Source organism: Calonectris borealis, chromosome 2 (genome assembly GCF_964195595.1).
Source record: "Calonectris borealis chromosome 2, bCalBor7.hap1.2, whole genome shotgun sequence".
NCBI classification, from domain to species: Eukaryota; Metazoa; Chordata; class Aves; order Procellariiformes; family Procellariidae; genus Calonectris; species Calonectris borealis.
Window position 1 is genome coordinate 64,744,549 of NC_134313.1, and position 17,626 is coordinate 64,762,174.

General features: G+C 43.8%; 1 protein-coding gene across 1 annotated transcript; it reads right to left on the reverse strand.

Annotated features, from left to right (window-relative positions):
• Positions 1-3,143: 3,143 nt before the first annotated feature.
• Positions 3,144-7,247, reverse strand: CBLN2 (cerebellin 2 precursor). Its single transcript, XM_075140677.1, has 3 exons — positions 6,912-7,247; positions 4,638-4,757; positions 3,144-4,364 (listed from the first exon to the last, which is right to left on the reverse strand). Exons 1-3 carry the CDS (start codon positions 7,230-7,232, stop codon positions 4,167-4,169), a joined length of 639 nt encoding a protein of 212 aa, XP_074996778.1. The 5' UTR covers positions 7,233-7,247; the 3' UTR covers positions 3,144-4,166.
• Between the last annotated feature and the right edge of the window lie 10,379 nt (positions 7,248-17,626).

A 17,626-nucleotide genomic window follows, 5' to 3' on the forward strand; every position in this document is an offset into this window, starting at 1 on the left:
ATGAGTTTATAACCTGTTAATGTGATCTAGTAAACAGGTGGCCAGGAATTATAAAGTTCTGTTTTGAGCTTTCTGACAGACAAAGACAAGTCAAATAAAAGAATCTGCTCCATTAAGAAAATGGGTATTTTACAAGGAAACATTACTATTTACCACCATGATTAAAAGTGGGCATGAATCATCTCATCAAACATGATCCTGGAACAATTGTTCAAGACAGTGTGTCGTTCCAAATCTAGAAACTATGCATTGCCTCAAAGACATTCCTTGGCCTTTCAACAATAAATAAAAACAGGTGAATAAATTGTTTTTCTTCAGTTGTGTATAACTGTTTAATGGACTTTAGCTGACAAGTCATTACCCATGAAAATTATGAAGTATATTAATGACACTGATTTTTGAGTGCTTGTTAGCACTAGAAAGTTATCCTGGATTGAAGCAGATTTAATTATAACAGCTATTTTTAAACAACGCTACCTGTGACTCTGCTTATTCCAGAAATGAATGTCACATTATAAGGACATGAAACCACTTTCAGCTATTTCTGAATAACTCTATCAGTAAACAAGCCCTTTTAGCCTATCGTCTACTTTGACAGATTGTCCAAGATACAAATTTGGTCAATAAAAACAAAATGTTCTTTGTAAAAGTTAAAAAAGTCACAGCCAACAAACACAATGTAACTTCTAAACAACTCCTAGTTTCGTGTCTGTCTCTCTCCTCCTCCCACCCTAAACAAACAGATCCAGCTTGCAAGATGCTGACCAGTAATGAGAGGCACTGCGCATCCATCACACTCACTGCTTCAGGGGGAGGTAAAAGCACATAGGTTTTTGCAAGGACATGTTCAAACTATGGATATAAAACTCAAAATCCTAGAGGAAGGCAACAAAGTATATGATGAGTATTTATTTCCTAATACAGGTCCCGGTTTCTACCCTGCCGACAATATACTGAAGAAACACTAAAACAGTGCTTCCCAAAAACAGGTGAAGATTGTTCCCCAGAAGGGAAATAGTCAGACAGTGTTTTCATAGGAATATCTTGCGATCGTGTTACACAGCAGCTCAAACACAGAGAAAGTTTGAAAGTTGTTGGAAGGAATATTGTGTTATTACTCCCACAGGAACCAGAGCCGTTATTGTGCCATTGGCCTGCTTCACTACCAGATGTGGTTTATACTTATTAACTCTCATGTTGCCCCTAACATTAAATTTACGCCAACTCTGAATGTTACCCAATCAATTTATTTATATAAATTACTTTAGATAAGCCTACTCTTAATGTGCTTGGAGGATTCTTTAAGTGGCCTCACAATATTTCTTGTGGCATTCTACAGTGCTGCTGTTGTACATTTTCCCCCTCTAACATAAAATATATCATGATATCCACACCTTATATGCATATCAAAATGTCTACTGTTTCCAATGACAAGTAGATTGTAGCTTTTCAAACTCAGATATCAAATTAAGTAAAAGGAGAAAGGGAATAAATATTGCAAACAATATTAAAAAAATGCACCATGATTGTAATTAGTGTACAATAAGAATTTACTGCCCATTTTCCATTTAATTTAACTGTTTATATAATAGTCCTAACTCTATAGCTTATCATGAAGGACACATGAGTAGAAGGAGAGAGGCAATATATTAGAGACCTTCTTTAAATTCAGAAGAAGATTGGTTATCATATACACATATATAGCTTTATAAAATAAGCATGGTCAAAATTACTGAACTTGAATACGTGAAGTGGGATATTCAGTGGCTTCAGTGGCTTAAGCAACTTCCTAGAATATGTCCACGGAAAACCTTGTCATTGGCCTCATTTGGCTTAGGAGAGAGCCAGAACTAAGATGTCATTGTCTTACTCAAGCCAGGTGAACTGAGATAAATGGGACAACTGAAAGTGATTACAGTAGGCAGAATTTCAAAATAAGACTGAGGAAACGTAATAGAAACTGAAAACTTGGGACCTTGAGTCCATCTTCGTGTCTATTTTCATCAGAGACATGATCAAGTTTTAAACACAAAAACTTAGATTTAAAAGTAGTTTTACAATATCTACCATTAAGACAACTGTTTTCAAACTATTTTTGTTTTTTAATAGAAAAAGGTTGCTGCTGACTCAGGTTTTATTTCATGTATTTAAACGTAGCCCTGTGATATTTTGCAACTAAAAACATTGCAGTCATGCCGATGTACAAGGGGGAACTAGAAAATGCAACCCATTAAAAAAAAAAACTGAAACCCCTTCATTCAGTAACTGGCAAAGTGAAGCGCCAAAGCAAACAAACAGTATCAATGGTGAAAATACACAAAAATATTAAATATAACATTGGCTTATGTTTTAGTCATCTGAGGTATCATAAGCAACAGAGATAAGGTTTTTTTTTAAGAATATATGACTTTAATTGACTTTGTCCCTTTAATGATAAATTTACAATGAAAATTACATGTCCACCTTAATTTTGAAATACAACATAGCTACCATCGATTTGCTGCAAATACCTTTGCATTATATTTGTTTGTGGCAGAGGAGTAAATTCGACAAAAATAAATTCTTATACATATCCACACTTGTGGGATTAATAGAAGATGAAATATTTAAAATTAAATAAATGAAGATAAAAATCATATAAACATTCCTCCTGGATCTCCTCAAGCAAGATTTTCCTCAGCACACTGTCTGATACGTCAACCTTCGTAAAAAAAAGTGAAGAAACAATATCTGTTTATTGAGAATGAGGCAAAAGGATGCAAATGGCATTGGCCTGATATTTTACCTCTTGTCGATTGGGGTAATAAATTTTCCTAACCTCTGATATCGATGTCAGTCCACCCCCAGAACTCTGAGGCCATTTGTATTGGGAAGAGCACACACGGCTAGTAAATGCACGGCACCCATGCAACTTCTGGTGCATTTGCTCATCCTCTGAGGCCCCTCTCCCAAAGGCTGTCCAAGATGCTAGTGGCAACTCCTCCGATACTTGCCATGGACAGGTCAAGTGGAGATGGTTTTATTTAATTTGGAAGAGGAAGAGTTTGTTCTGCCATCTCTCCGTGCTCCCGCAATGTGTACTCAAGCATTAGTGGACAAATACATCAAATAAATATCAGATAAAAGCACCCAAAATACGCTCGGTAATGCAAAGAAAGGATATATTTTAGGATATGGTCAGAGAAGATATTCAAAGCCTCCATTGTTGCTGCTAGAAATGTCAGGACAATTCAGAAATGTCAGTTCCTTTACCGTTTCCAGATTGTAATTGAAGGATCATGTAGCTCTCTCGCTCTTTCTCTCTCTTTCTCTCTCTCTAAATAGGTCTATAAAGATCAGCTGGAAAGTGCAGACAGAATTGTTCACTGGTTAGCTTCACTTAGAGCTACAGGGTATATATGTGCTTTGTTTTGTCTTATTGATCAATCTAGCTTACATTTTTAGCACACACAAACAAAAATCAGGAAAAAGAAAAAGTCGATGAAAAACACGAACAACACAAAACAAATAAGGTTCCAATCGTGCAAATTTTGCTTCACTGGATAAAGCACTTCTTGACACAGTAATGTCTAGAATCCCCCTCCCCCAGAAAAATACAGGACTGAGACTGAAGCCATTCTTTTTTTTTTTTCTTTTTTTTTTCTTTTTTTTCTTTTTTTTTTCTTTTTTCCTTAAGGCTATACAACACAAAGAAATAAAGCATGGAAAGAACACCTTATTGGGCTGAACACTTCATTCTTCGGGCTCTGGAGCGAGCCTTTGATAAAGCGATTGTGTGGTCCGAGTTATTTGTCTCATTGGGACAACAATAAGAGAAAGAAAAAGAGGAAAAAATGAAAGAGAGGAAAAAATAAAAAAGAATAAGAAAGTCAATGATCCCAACAATAAAATCCGAAATTGACTTTACAATCACAGGTACAAATTGCTCAGGTCGATAATTTCATTTCTCCTAAAGATCACTGTCGTCTAAAACTAATTAGAGGCGCAGGTTCCCAAGGAATTGTCAATATTCAAAGCAAATGTTGGAGTTTAGAAGGTTATCATTCTTCTACTGTGACAGTCTGCGGGGTGACTGGAAATATTGTCATGTGCTGCCAAGTTCAGGGTGTCGTTAGTGATTGAATCCTTGCTCCAGCTCATGGATCTGTCTCCTATTTGGCCTTCTTTTATAGTGGAAAGACTAAGAAGCCGGAAAAGGTTGAATATTTCCACCCTCCCATGAGGTTACCCCTTTCCAGTTTGAGATGCACTTTGTCTTCTCTTTCCATGTGGAGCAAGACCCCATTGCTGGCTGCTTCTCTGGTGACGTCCTGATCCCCTGCAAAAGCTGAAATCACTGGGTAGCCGTTTTGCATTAAACTTACCTAAAAAGTGCAAAGAGAGAGAATCTGAGTTTTCTCAATACTCTCAATGACTTTTTTGCCCTGTGCACGTCACTAAACTTTTGTGCAGGTTAGAAACAAGGTTGAATTAAGCTAAGGCAATGTGTGATATCTGTCATGCATACAGACCCCTTTAACTAAAATAACCTACAGTCTTGTTCTTCACTTGCTGGTTTTGTAAATGCACCTTAGCGTCTAGAAACGAGCGTTTGAAAAAACAAAGAAAGACAGGATCTTCTTTAGATCACAACCCACCTGGATGGTTTGTCTGTTATAGACCTTGACCACGTGGAAACTGAAACTATATATCCCTTTTCTTGGTGCTACAAATATACTGGAAGCAAGATCAAAATGGTTGCCAATATTAACTAATACCTGGAAAGTAAGCAAACAAACAAAACAAAACAAAAGAAAAAGAAAAACAAAAAAAGGGGAGAGAGAGAGAGAGAAAGAGAGAAATCAGGCCGCACCTTAGAAAAGCGCCAGTGAAAATCTGACATGAGATCCGTGACCGATATAAAGCCTAGTCAAAATGGCATTTGCTGCACAATTAGAAGTGCACTGCAGGGGAAAGGAGCCAAGTTACAGAGGCATTTAAAAAGCATCACAGTTCATAAAATGATTTAGTTATGCAAAAATGATCTCCAAAGCCTGCTAGATGAAGTGCAAATGTCCACACTGCACTGTCAATAAAGCAAAGGTGGCAGAAGCAGGGAGGGGAGGTGGAGGGAAGGAAAGGAGGGACGTGAAAGAAGCGAGGAAAAAAACCCCGAAACTCATGAACTCATAATGCAAATGTATGGTTTTTAGCTAGCACTACTGAAATCAGGGTTTAATCAGTTGTCCTCGAGTTTACTAGGGTATAGGACTAATCTCGTACTGCAGAGAGGGGCGAAGGGGGAGAGAGGCTGCTCAGCAACAGTAACATCTGCCAGCTCAGGCCTCTCCGTCCCTCTGGAGGGCTGTGCTGCCTGGCCCGCACCCTCCTCAGGCGGCTGGGGTGGGCCTACCCCTCCTCCCCGACAACAATCTTAATTTGTCATACATTACAATGTCTTTTGAAATAAAGAAAAAAGAGAAAGAGTTGAGCCCTCCGGCAGATGTGCAAAGCCTCAGTCGGAAGCCGCGGCCGCATCCTGCCCCTGCAGATGCTGGCGGTGCGGAGCCCGCCGATTTGACGGGGATCCGGCCCCGACTGATCCGCTCGCTCCCTTTCCAGGATCCAGCGACGGGCAGCCTGATTTGGCTCAAAAGGCATGGGTAACAAGGGGAGAAAGACCGGGGATCCCGTGGCGATCCCGTGCGGCGAGCCCGAGCCGGCTGCTCCGCCGTGCCCGCCCCCGGGCCGCCCCGGCCACGCTCAGCTTTGCGGGCTACAACCTCTGTTTCAATGAAGAAAAATAAAAAGCAGGAGCAAACAAAAACAAAACCCCCAAAATCCCGAGCCTCTCCTCCCAAATAGCCAAACCCTATTGTTTCCAAGAAAGGAAAACAAATGAATCCGTTATTGTGGGAACACCGAGGGAGGAACGCCTTCAAACTCCTGAGAACTGAGCATTGTGGGGTAAAGCGTCTAAAATACGCTACACATGAAGCAAGCCCTCTTTTTTTTTTTTCCCCTCTACTTATTTGACTTTATGAGATCTTGTACGCGAGGAATAGCTGTGCAAACTCATTAGGAGGGACGGGTAGACAGATGAATGACAGGCGGACAGACAGATGAAAAAAAAAAAACCCACAGAGAAAACAGTTTGCGTGTGCTAATTTTGGCTGACTCTGCAATATCACTTCAGAAGTCAGAGGCGGTAGAAAAAAAGCAAATTTCATCGCAAAAACTAAGCGGAAGGATAGGGCATGGGCTCCGGGAGGCAAGCAGTGTTGCGGCGAAGGGGCAGGACGACCAGGCCAGGCTGTCCGCTGCTCTGCCCGGCGTATGCCGTGCAGGGTAACACCGCTCCGTTATAACCCACTGGGGACATCGTTCTCCTCGTTTGATAATGCAGGAAACACCCTCTTCTTCCTCAGTCCTCCCTCCCCCTGAGAGATTCTGTAACATTGCCAAATGCGTCGGTAAATCTCTGTCCTCCCCTTGCCCTGAAAATCAGCATTTCCGACGGAGCACCGAAAGGGGGATGCGCACCCTTCCCCCCGGGTCGTCCCTGACTGCCCGGGGCAATCCTCGGCTGCAAGGCGCCCCCGCAAGCGTCCGAGGCACGAACTCGCAGGTTAAAGCACTCTCCGTACTAGCGATGGGACCGGACAAGAAGTCAGCGTCGCCCCTTCCTACCCCACCACCACCCCAGGAAAGCCCCGCAGCCACCTAAAAGAAATTCCCAAACTCTTTCTGGGGAGTTGGGCTGTAAAATTGCTATTGAGCGGGTGGGTCGGGATTAAAAGATGGAAGGGGAGCAAGGACGAAAACAAGCGTGTAGTCACAGGGGGCTAGGGGCGGGGACGCCCGCGCAGGGAGGCGAGGGGCCGGCCGGCGCGGGAGTGGGGGCAGCGAAGGCAACTCAGGCGGCGGCTGACCTGGTCGAAGTAGATGGTCATGGTGCGGTTGCTCATCTCGGAGGGCTCGTGGTTGGTGCTGCGGGTGGCCGAGAAGGCCACCTTGGCGCTGCCCGAGCGCACCGAGATCCCCAGGGAGGAGGTGATGGCGCCGTCGGCCGAGGGGCTGGAGTCGCACACCACCAGGCACTTCCCCTCCAGGACGATGGGCTCCGTGTCGTTCTGCGCCCGCACCGGGCACCCGGCGGGCAGCAGCAGCAGCAGCAGCGGCAGCGCCGCCGCCAGGCAGCAGCAGCAGCCGCCCGCCGGCTCCGGCAGCGCCCCCCGCCGCCGCCGCCCCATGCCCAGCGCCGGACCGCCGCCGCTCCGGCTCGCCGCCGCCATGCGGGCGCCCCGCGCCGCCGCCGCCGCGGGCGGGCGGCCGCGGGGAGGCGGAGGGGGCTGCGCGCCTGCTGCCGCCGCGGCGCCCTGCGGCCAGCGCTCTGCGGGACGGCGGCTGGGCAGCGGCGGCTGGGGCCGCGCCTTCCTCCCCTTCTCCTCCGCCGCCGCCTCCTCCTCCTCCTCCTTCTCCTCCTCCTCTTCCGCGCGGGGCGAAGGAGCCTCCTCAGAGGGCGGGCGGCGCGCAGCAGCCTGGCAAGGGCAAAGGCGGCGGTGAAGCAGAGAAGCGGGCAGGCAGGAGCCGGGCACCACGCCGCCCAGCAGCACCCCCTCCCCGCCCCGGGCGCCCCAGCCGGCACAGCAGGTCTGGGAGAGACCTCGCTGCCCGGCGTCTCCTCGCGTCTTCTCTTTCTCTGGCCCCCCAGCAGCGGGGGGTCCCGCAGCCCCAGCCGTACTTTGAGCCGGGGGGGGTGGGTGGGCAGCGCGGCAGATTTCGTCCCTGAACCCACGGTGGAGCACCCTGTGGGCGCCTCGGACAGTCCCTTTCCACCCCCACAGCCGACGGGGACTCCAAAACCCGTCTAGCTCCCACAGTCCCACTTTTTACTACATCTGCGAGCCGGGTTTATGTCGGTCCCCTAGCGCCCCAGCCACTCCGGAAGGAGATTTTATTATTGTTGTTGTTGTTAATGCCCCTTCTCCCGCTCGCTGGAGCTGCCCCGCTATCCCTAGGGTTCGCGGCGGGCCGGGGCGCCCCGGAGCCCGCGCCCCCGCTGCGGCGCTGCCCCGGCCGGGCTCTGGGAGCCGCCGCCGCCCTCCTCCCCGCCCAGGGGCTGCTGCGCTCGGGCACCGGCTTATACTTCCCAATGCCTTGTCCCCCAGGTCAGCCTACCCCCGCTGCCGCCGATCCCGGCGGCTCCCTAAACTCTCGGGAAGGAAGCGGCCGGCTCAGGCATACCCCGGCTCCCACCCCGGCATGCACACACATCGCAGGAGGCAAAACCTCACCCGGCGTCTCCCTGGGAAGTTGCATCTCAGTTTTCCCCGCTCACCAGCACACACTGAGATCTCGCTGCTGGGAAATCCCCCCTACACTTCCTCCGAGGCATCTCTTTCGCTGCCCTAACCGGCATCTTGTTATTGCTATCATTTAATATCGTATTTTGTAAAAGGAACAGCCGGCGGGGAGGGGAGCGGCCTTTTTACCTGGGAGGTCCATGATGGGCGAGGAGGGCTGGCTAGGTAGCTCGTCCGTGAACTTGTATTGCTTAGAGAAAATGAGCCGAGATTGCGCTGGCAGAAAGAAAAGGAAACAGGAGTCGCCTTTCTCTCCCGCCCATTGCCAATAATCCCCCCCCCCAGCCGCTACCACCACCCCGCTTCCTCCCTCCTCCCCTCTTCAAGCACACAAACACTCACACACGCACACAGACACTCACACACGCACACAAACACACAGATGCACACAGTCTCACCCGGCAGGGATTCAGACGCCGGGAGCGGAGCGGAGCGTGGCCCCGGCGCCCCCGCACCCCAGCCCCTGTCCCCGCCAGGCACCCCGCGCCCTGGACCAGCACCCCGGCACACGGCGGGCAGCCGCGACGGGGCGCGGGGCTCCCACTGGATGACCTCTCCGGGGCCCCCCGCCGCAGGGTGTCACTGGCGGCAGGGAAAAGCCTTGTCCCCCCTTATTTCTACTTAAACCCGCCGGGCTGAGTCGCCCTTGTACAAACATGCCACCCACACGGTAGCCCTTACGGGCCACTGCTGCGGCCGAACCGCGCAGCATCGCTCACTGGAAGCTATTTGGAATTCATAGACTTTAATAATGGTGATAATAATAATAAAAAAATCATTAAAAAGGACACGTTGTTTGGGGCACTTCAGGCAGTAAGGTTGCGCACCGCACCCCCGAAAAGCCGCGTTCCCGTGCCCGCACTCCCGCACCCCGGCGCCCAGAGCTCGGCGGTGGCTCCTCCTTCAGTAAACCGTTTCTTCCCCGGCCCGGGACCCGCTCCCCGGCCCGCTGTCGGCCCGGGAACTGCTCCCAGACCCGCTCCCGCTCCCCGGCCCGGGACCCGCTCCCCGGCCTGCGCCCGGCCCCGCCCGCGGCTCCGCGCCAAGAGCGGGCGCGGGGCGCCACCTGGCGGCGGCGCGGGGCGGCGCGCCCTCGGCGGGTCGGGTCGGGCCGGGCCGGGCTGGACCGCGGGCCCGCAGGGGGCTGGGAGGGAGGGTCGCACCCCGGCAATGGCGGGAGGGAAAATCCCAAAGGGCAGAGCGTCAGGCCGAGGAACTGAGTGGCCGCCCCCTCTCGCTGCCCGCAGGCCCGGGAGCGCTGCGCTCGCGGGTCCCTCCTGCCTTACGGAGCGGTAACGATGATGTATGTTACAGCCAAGGTTATCAGATATTACCAGCTGCAAATGTTTTGTGCGCCTCAGCTCGTGTGGCTGCTGCTAAGAGGTTAGCAGCAATACGAGGGAGGGTAAGGCAAAGCTCTGGCAATGAAGTTTTGTGAAAAAGCGTTGCATTTCAATGCATTTCTCTCTGTTGCAAATTGGTTTTCTGGTTGCATATGGGATTTTCCTAGAGATCATGATACTCAGACTTCAGCATCTGAAAGGAACATGTCAGAAAAATGCAAATAAATCTAAATGGTAGCTCTTGATAGGGAGAAAAATTTGCAGGTGTATCTCAATAGTAAAATTACAATCTCATCTATAAATGAGCACTCCTCTGTTTCAATCTTCTGCTTTAAGCACAAGTAAGGAACCCCTGTGGGTGTCTGCCTGATGATCTGCACCGAGAAATTAATCATGCCCTGAAATTGCAGCTAAGCAGTGTGCAGGGAATTCCTAACCTATAGCTACTTATTTCAAATGAGAATTTTATACTAAGCCTGAAATACTTGTGTTTAATGGTCTTTTTCCTGAGTTCAAGCATGGAGAGATAAGAGTAGAAAACTGAGAAGTGTAGTGCATTAAAAGTATCAGAAATCAGAGCAGGAACTAGTCTGTGGTTGTAAGGCAGCACCTATTCTGCAAGACAGTGCAAAGGACCACAGATATTCCTCCAGAAGACATCAACACACAGTCTTGCATGGGTCTGGTACACTGGGGAGCTGCTATTATTTCTCTCTAGATCAGACTACTCATTGATTATGACTGTTATATAAACAAGGAATGAAAGCAGAGCCAAAAGATTTGTTCCTTGATTTATATGACTTACAACATTAGGCCCGGTGGTGAGGGAATGATGGCACGTCATCACTTCTGCCTGCTACTTTCAAGAAAGATGAGCATAAGAACCAAAGGGAACTGAAAAGCCCTTAAATCCAATGTGCATCCACAGAAAAACAGATGAAATCTCGCCTCAATACAAGGAATGAATCCCACACGTACAGAAACCCCCTTCTCCTTAAACAGCTAACTAGCAAAAGATCTATCAGTACAAATCAGTACAGCATGAATGGAAAAGGGCAATAACAAAATAAGAACATTTATTTCTAATAAAATATTTAATTATATGACCTTCACAGTGTTTAATAAAAACAGTTCCATGCATTCCTTCCAATTAAATACTGTCCTTAATAGGATAAACTTGCAGCCTTCATGGAGTTGTGTAGCTGGCAGAATTATTTCTGTGTTTTTCCTTTTTTTTTGTGAGTAGCAAGGCTGAAAATACAGATTTTGAAATTATTAACGTAGGGAAATGCAGTTCATTTAATTATAGAGTGACTTCAGAAAGCGTAGCTTCTAAAGTAAATAAGCAGATAAGGTGTTTGCAGTCCTCTTTCTTGAGCTCAAAGAGTTAGTTGTTGGAAAAGTTAGTTGGGAAAGAACAGTGTGTAATCAAGATCATGCCATTTTTCACCACTTCGCCAAGACTGTTAGGAATACAAACATTTCTACCAGGGATATGTTGAACTTGATGGTGTGGGAGTTCTACAAGAAATGAAACCGCTTCTTTCTTTGGAGCCTTCCCTTAAATGAGTTCACCTTGAACACATTTAAGCCAACAGCTTTTTGTCTCATCTACTAAATCAAGTTATCAACATAAAGGTATTTTGATCAGCAGCTCCCAAGTGTTTCCCATACATTATTTACATTAATGCCTAACAAAATGGGACACTTCTTTCCAAAAGAAAATACTTACATATCTGTTCCAGAAATTATTTCAGATATTTGCGTGTATTATCTGGATGTTACATATAGGAATACAGAGAAAGATGAAATGTTCATTTGATGTGAAACATACTTTGTCTACCCCTAATATTAGGACAAGTTTGTGACAGGGACACAAAAACACTTCCATGATCAGCCAACGTGCAGAAGACTGAGTCCTCATTTATTAAATAGGCTACCATTTAAATCACTAAATATAGTCTTGATGGATTATGTGGCCTTTAAAAAACAATTTTACTGTAAATCATAAGCAAATGGGATTTACTAAATCTGATCCTTTCTTCTTTACAAGCACACCTTTGAAATTTCCTGCTGGTGGAGGAAGTGTAATCTTCTGTACCTACCCAGTGACGACCTCCATATTAACCACAAGTTGTGATTAAATCAACCGAGGTATATCCACCCTCTTTGTGAGTAGCCCATGCTAAATTTGACCACCAGTGTGACTAAAAAAATGCTTTGTAAATTCAAACCACGAGTTCATTCTCTATCTTATCGAGGCACCAGGGCAGATTACCTTATAGCTACCAGCTATGGCAAAGAATATATAACTCTCTGTTGATAACGTGCACAACATTCTCAAGTATACATGACCCAGAAAAAAATGACCTAATAAATTAGAGTTCATTCACAGAGATAATTAAACTTCTTTTCTAGCTCCTGAGTCTTACTGCCTCTCACATCAACCAAGGCAGTTGTATTTTCTCCTGCAAAGGAAGATTCATCATGAGTGTTTCTGAAGTATCAGTTCTCAATTGCAAAGGGCTCCCCACATAGGAAGGTCAGGACTATAGATGGAAGATTTTGCATGACTCACCTTCATATGGAATATCATGTCTGATATAGTTTCAGAAATATTTGCATAAGATTTTACACATTGAAAAAACATGTAATTCCTCAAGAACATTTTGTTTGTTCTTGTAAAAATATCAGAACAACCCAAGACAGCAGTCTGGTTTGAAACATAGAACTTTATTTTCTTCCATAAAATATCTTTAATTTCTAATGATTTATTAAATAAACAGTGAAAGCATGTGTTGTGATTTAACCCAGCAGGCAGCCAAACACCACACAGACACTTGCTCACTCCCTGCCCCCCAGTGGGATTGGGGAGAGAATCGGGGGGGGGGGGGGGGGGGAAGTAAAATTCGTGGATTGAGATAAAGACAGTTTAACAGAACAGAAAAGGAAGGGAAAATAATAATAATAATAATAATAATAATAATAATAATAATAATAATAATAATAATAAAAAATAATAATGGAATATACAAAATGAGTGATGCACAATGCAATTGCTCACCACCTGCTGATCAATGCCCAAGCAGCGATCTCCCTCCTCCACCAACCCCTAGTTTATATACTGAGCATGACATTATATGGTATGGAATACCCCATTGGCCAGTTGGGTTAGTTGTCCTGGCTGTGCTCCCTCCCAGCCCCTTGTGCACCTGACAGAGCATGGGAAGCTGAAAAGTCCTTCACTATGTAAACACTACTTAGCAACAATTAAAACATCAATGTGTTATCAACATTATTCTCATACTAAATCCAAAACACAGGACTACACCAGCTAATAGGAAGAAAATTAACTCTACCCCAGCCGAAACCAAGACAGCGTGATACAACAAAAAAGAATAAGACATTAAAATATTTTTTATTGCAAGAATATAATTCATCATAGAGCTCTGATTTGGTACTGTTTAATATCAGGCTGGATCTCTGCATGTCATATCTTAACATTCACAGTTACTTGGACAATACTACTTTTTGTTCAGTTGTGCAAACTTATTGAACCATTGTCAAAGCTCATCTTCAATAAAATTTTTGTGTGAAAATTACTTTATTAAAATATTGTTAAATACAGTCTTGTACACCCCATAGAGATGAAATAGACATGCAATACTGCATAACTTTCTAGTAGTACCAGAGCTCTTACATATGCCTGTGCAGTGATATTTAAATGAACACTTCTAAGACAAGTTTGTAATGCCACTATCTTACGTACTGTACCAGATATGTTTTACAAATAGCCCCTGCAGTGAAATGGCTAGCACTTAACATCATGCCACCGTACTCTGTTTAATCCCTTTCATTTCATGGAACTTCAGCTCCAGGAGGAGCATGGATTAATAATTTTTAAGATGAAAGTTATTTTGTAGTGCCTTTTTTCTAATATCATGTTCTGATTGTATCACCAGCTCTGTGACCAACACATTTTCAGGCCATTCAAGTTTGTTTGGGAGAATTTAGAGGTGAAGATGTCATATCATTAGAAAAAAATTGGTGCAGAGAGCTTGTTTTTTCTAAACATATACTAATCAGAAATGTTCAGACAATGTGCATGCTGTCACCTATATGGTCTGCGTGTTCAACACTTGTGTCCAGTTTCCAAGGTTTGGTATGTCCTCAGAACAAACTGTTTCTACAACGATGTTGAGCATCTCTGCTATTCTCTCAATTCCTTCTTCACAGAATAACAGCTTTTAACTAGATAAATGATGACAGCAACCAGCATGCCTTCCAAAGACTGAACATTTTTTTGTAAAAAGGCATGTGGGAGAAATGTTTGCTACAACACCAGCCAGGCATGGGGCCAGTACGAATACTTATTTCTTATATATTTAACACAGTATTACTTGTGTGCCTAAGTTTTGGGTATGCACTTTCCACTCATACAAACTCACAACTTGATCTTTTAAATAAGGAAAGCATATTTTTAAAATGTAACTCCTAGCTAACAGAATTAATGACCTCTTTTATTCTCTTGCACCTGCAAAAATGTATGTGTCCACCTAATATCCTCCCTCTGAGCCTCCCAACTGAATTCAGACACTGAAGATTTTAAATGAAATTTCTAATCAAAAAGTTGCTATAAACATAGCATGTTTGCAAGTTTCCTTTTAGGAGATTTCTTCAGGATCATAGCCATTATATATAAAGTTCTTTGAAGTTTATATATGTTAGATATTATAGATATTATATACATAGATATCTTATAATATCTTATAGATATTGCATATCTCATAATATATAGATAGATATTACGTAAATATTGGATACTATAGGTATATATTAGGTGCATATAGATACTATGGGTTAGTTCCATGTGAGAGTTGGGAAGAACTAGTGTTTTTAAACTAAATTTAGCAAGCATTGACTTGCTTGCTACAGGTGAGATGTTGCTACATGATGTCACACAAATGAGAAATTTAAAACTGAGATACGGACTCTTTATTTTCGGAAGAGAGACTCTTAAAACAGGACTTTGAAATACAACAAAGAGATGCCACAGTCTTCAATTGCATTACCTAGTTTCTTTAGTTCATTCAGTTAGATTTCAAAGCAGGCCTTCCAGTTCTAATTAGAAAACAAAGTTATACCGAATTGCATGTTTTTACTAACGCATGATAATTTGTATTAGTAGAGAAGACTCTGACATTTCTGGAAACAATCCACAGAAATAAAAATATATAGCATAGAGAGGAGATCACATTATTAATCCTTTCATCTAGTTAGTTCTGAGTTTAGCATTTCAGAATACAAAATCAAGTCTGAAAAGCAATGCTGTAGAAGACCGTCTCTTTAACGATATACATGGAAGGAAATCTATAACTCTTTTGTTCACACATTTCTTTACCTCAATTTTTTGTTGCTTCATTTTTTATTGCTTCATTTTTTGATTCTGCTTGAAAGAGCCATAGTTTTTTTTTTTAATAAACAAGATCTCTGTACATCTTCAGAAAACAGGCCTCTGTACATTGTCTCAAGTTGCATACTCACAAAATAGGAATATAAAAAGCACTACTTGTTTTTGGAAATCTTATCCATTATACAGAACTGTAACCATTCTGGTAGGGAGCAAAACCAGCTAGGTTCAGTCTTTTTAAAATTAATTTTTCTTCTGAAATAAATAAATCTGTGATGCAACCAAGAGACTGTTTACAGCTTTAGAGAAATAAAACAGGTGTATTTGGTCGCCTTTACATGCTCATTCTACCTTAGCACATGGCTGCTGACAACTCTGCTGACATTTGAGAGACCCAAAAGATTTGAGTCTTAGTTTCCCTCACTGGGTAATGAAAAAGATCTATGGCTGTTATGACTCAGTCGTGTATTTCTTTCAGCTTTTATTTGTGTCATGTTTTTTTCACTTTTCTTCCACCAGAGTTCACTATTTTCACCAACAATTAACTAAGGTACCGGAATATGGTTGACTGTTAAGGGACTGTACATTTAGCAGGTTACTACAAGGGTTGCATGAAGTGACATCCCAATATACCAAAATCTCACTTTTTCAGTGAGATTTGCTGTCAAACATTTTTAAGAAAATGCTGCCACTCTGGCTGTATATACTTCATTTATTTGAAATGGGCAAGACTGGAATTCCGTGTCCAAAGAACACTTCCAATCTGATCCCAGCCTACGAAAACGGTATTTCATCTAAGATGAGTGCAAGAGAAAATCCAAAGTAGCCAGTGGCTGTTGAAATGTTGTCTAGGATGCAGGAAGATTTACATCCGTGCAAGGAGTTACAACCATCCAAGGAGTTTACCTCCTTGATGTGAATTACAGACACCTCACTTCAGTCACAGTTCCATGCTGCTGTAGGTTTCAGCTCCACCGCTTATGACAAAATTTCATACCCCTTTAGCTTTCGCAGATCTGTGAAGATTTCTTGCCTCATTAGAGATAGTTCTGAATAGCAACCTTTGTCTCCTTTGAAAGCACCAGGAAACATAGCCAGTCCAGATCCAGTCATTGTGCATCAGTACAGCATTACATTGTTCTCTTCCAGAATCTAAAGCTTTTATCAATAAAAGGTTTTAGCTGTTACGACTGTAGAGATAGCCTCACAAACCATGGCGATAGATGCAATGGCAGTTCTCTGCTACTTTTAAACGATTGCATTATGAGGTATGACCTATCCCATTCATCGTGGTGGCTGTTAAATTGGATGTCCCTGAAAACACTTGTGACATGTCACTTCTTCTTTCAGTCCTCATCAAAGCAGGTAGGAAAGAAGATGGAACATTACCTGTTGAACACTTGCACAATCTGCTGTGAATGAAAGCTCATTTGGGCTGGACAAGAGCATCTGGGAATACCGGTATTTGTCTCTCCTTACAATCAGGGACCCAAAGCCAGAGTCCAGTAAATGTCAGAGATTCTCAAGGAAATAAGAGGGAAAGCCACTGAGGAGAAGCTAGCATATTCGATACCAAAGGGGTGGAAAGCCAAGCCCAGGGCCCTGAGGAGTATAAGTCACTGTGTCTGGAATAGTTATCGGCTTTACTTTTAACAGCTTAATGGGAAGAAGAATTGAAAACGAATTTTCTGTCCTGAACTGAACCTTTGGCATATGTTACCGTTTAGACATTCCCTGTTCTCCTAGGAAGCATTGCTACAGGTGAGAGAGATGTTTTTGTAAATTAACTTTTTGATTTGTTTTGAAGGATCTTTATATGTGTTTGTACCATACCTCTGGGAAACCACATACACCTCTGATCACATCCTTTGATTTAGGCCGAACTCCCAGAGTAGTACATCCAAGTATTCTTTCACTGTAAAGGAGGTCTCATGGTCTGATCTGTGCCTGTCCCAAACACTGAACACCCAACATATTCTATTGCATAGAAAAATTGTGGCATCTGAAGGCACAGAGAAAAAGGGGTGACACAGAAGCAGTAATTCCCATCACCTTGTACTTTTCCTTCCAGGGAATTGTCAAAACACTCAGTACAAGAAAACAACTGTAAAATTTCAGACCTTTACATTAGGGACTTTCAGGCAGACTTAGCATTTCCAATTCTAATATTGAGAACTTCACAAGGGATTTCACATCTGAAGCTTTTTCAATGCATTGGACTGAATGACACTAAATTCAATAACTTTAAATTAAAGAAAAACAATGAACCAGAGCTCTGATACACTTTTGCCAAATGCAAAAACAATAGGTGGTTTTAAAATGAAATAAATTTCTTATTGTAAATCATTCCTTTAAGTAGCAATTGCTATATATATGTATTATATACATTACATAATATATATGTATTAGGGAAATTAATGTACAGATAGCCCAAACTGAAAGTCTCTGGGCTACAAAGATTTAGCCTGTGTTTTACTTGAGGCACATAACAGTCCCACTGTGCTTTGCTTTGTATGTACATAAACCTT

Excerpts from the sequence above, each read along its gene's own strand:
- CBLN2 (XM_075140677.1), bottom strand. The coding sequence starts at position 7,232 with ATGGGGCGGCGGCGGCGGGGGGCGCTGCCGGAGCCGGCGGGCGGCTGC. Across the intron at positions 4,758-6,911 it reads TGACCATCTACTTCGACCAG|GTATTAGTTAATATTGGCAA; the intron begins GTCAGCCGCCGC and ends CTTACTTTCCAG. Across the intron at positions 4,365-4,637 it reads ATAACAGACAAACCATCCAG|GTAAGTTTAATGCAAAACGG; the intron begins GTGGGTTGTGAT and ends TGCACTTTTTAG.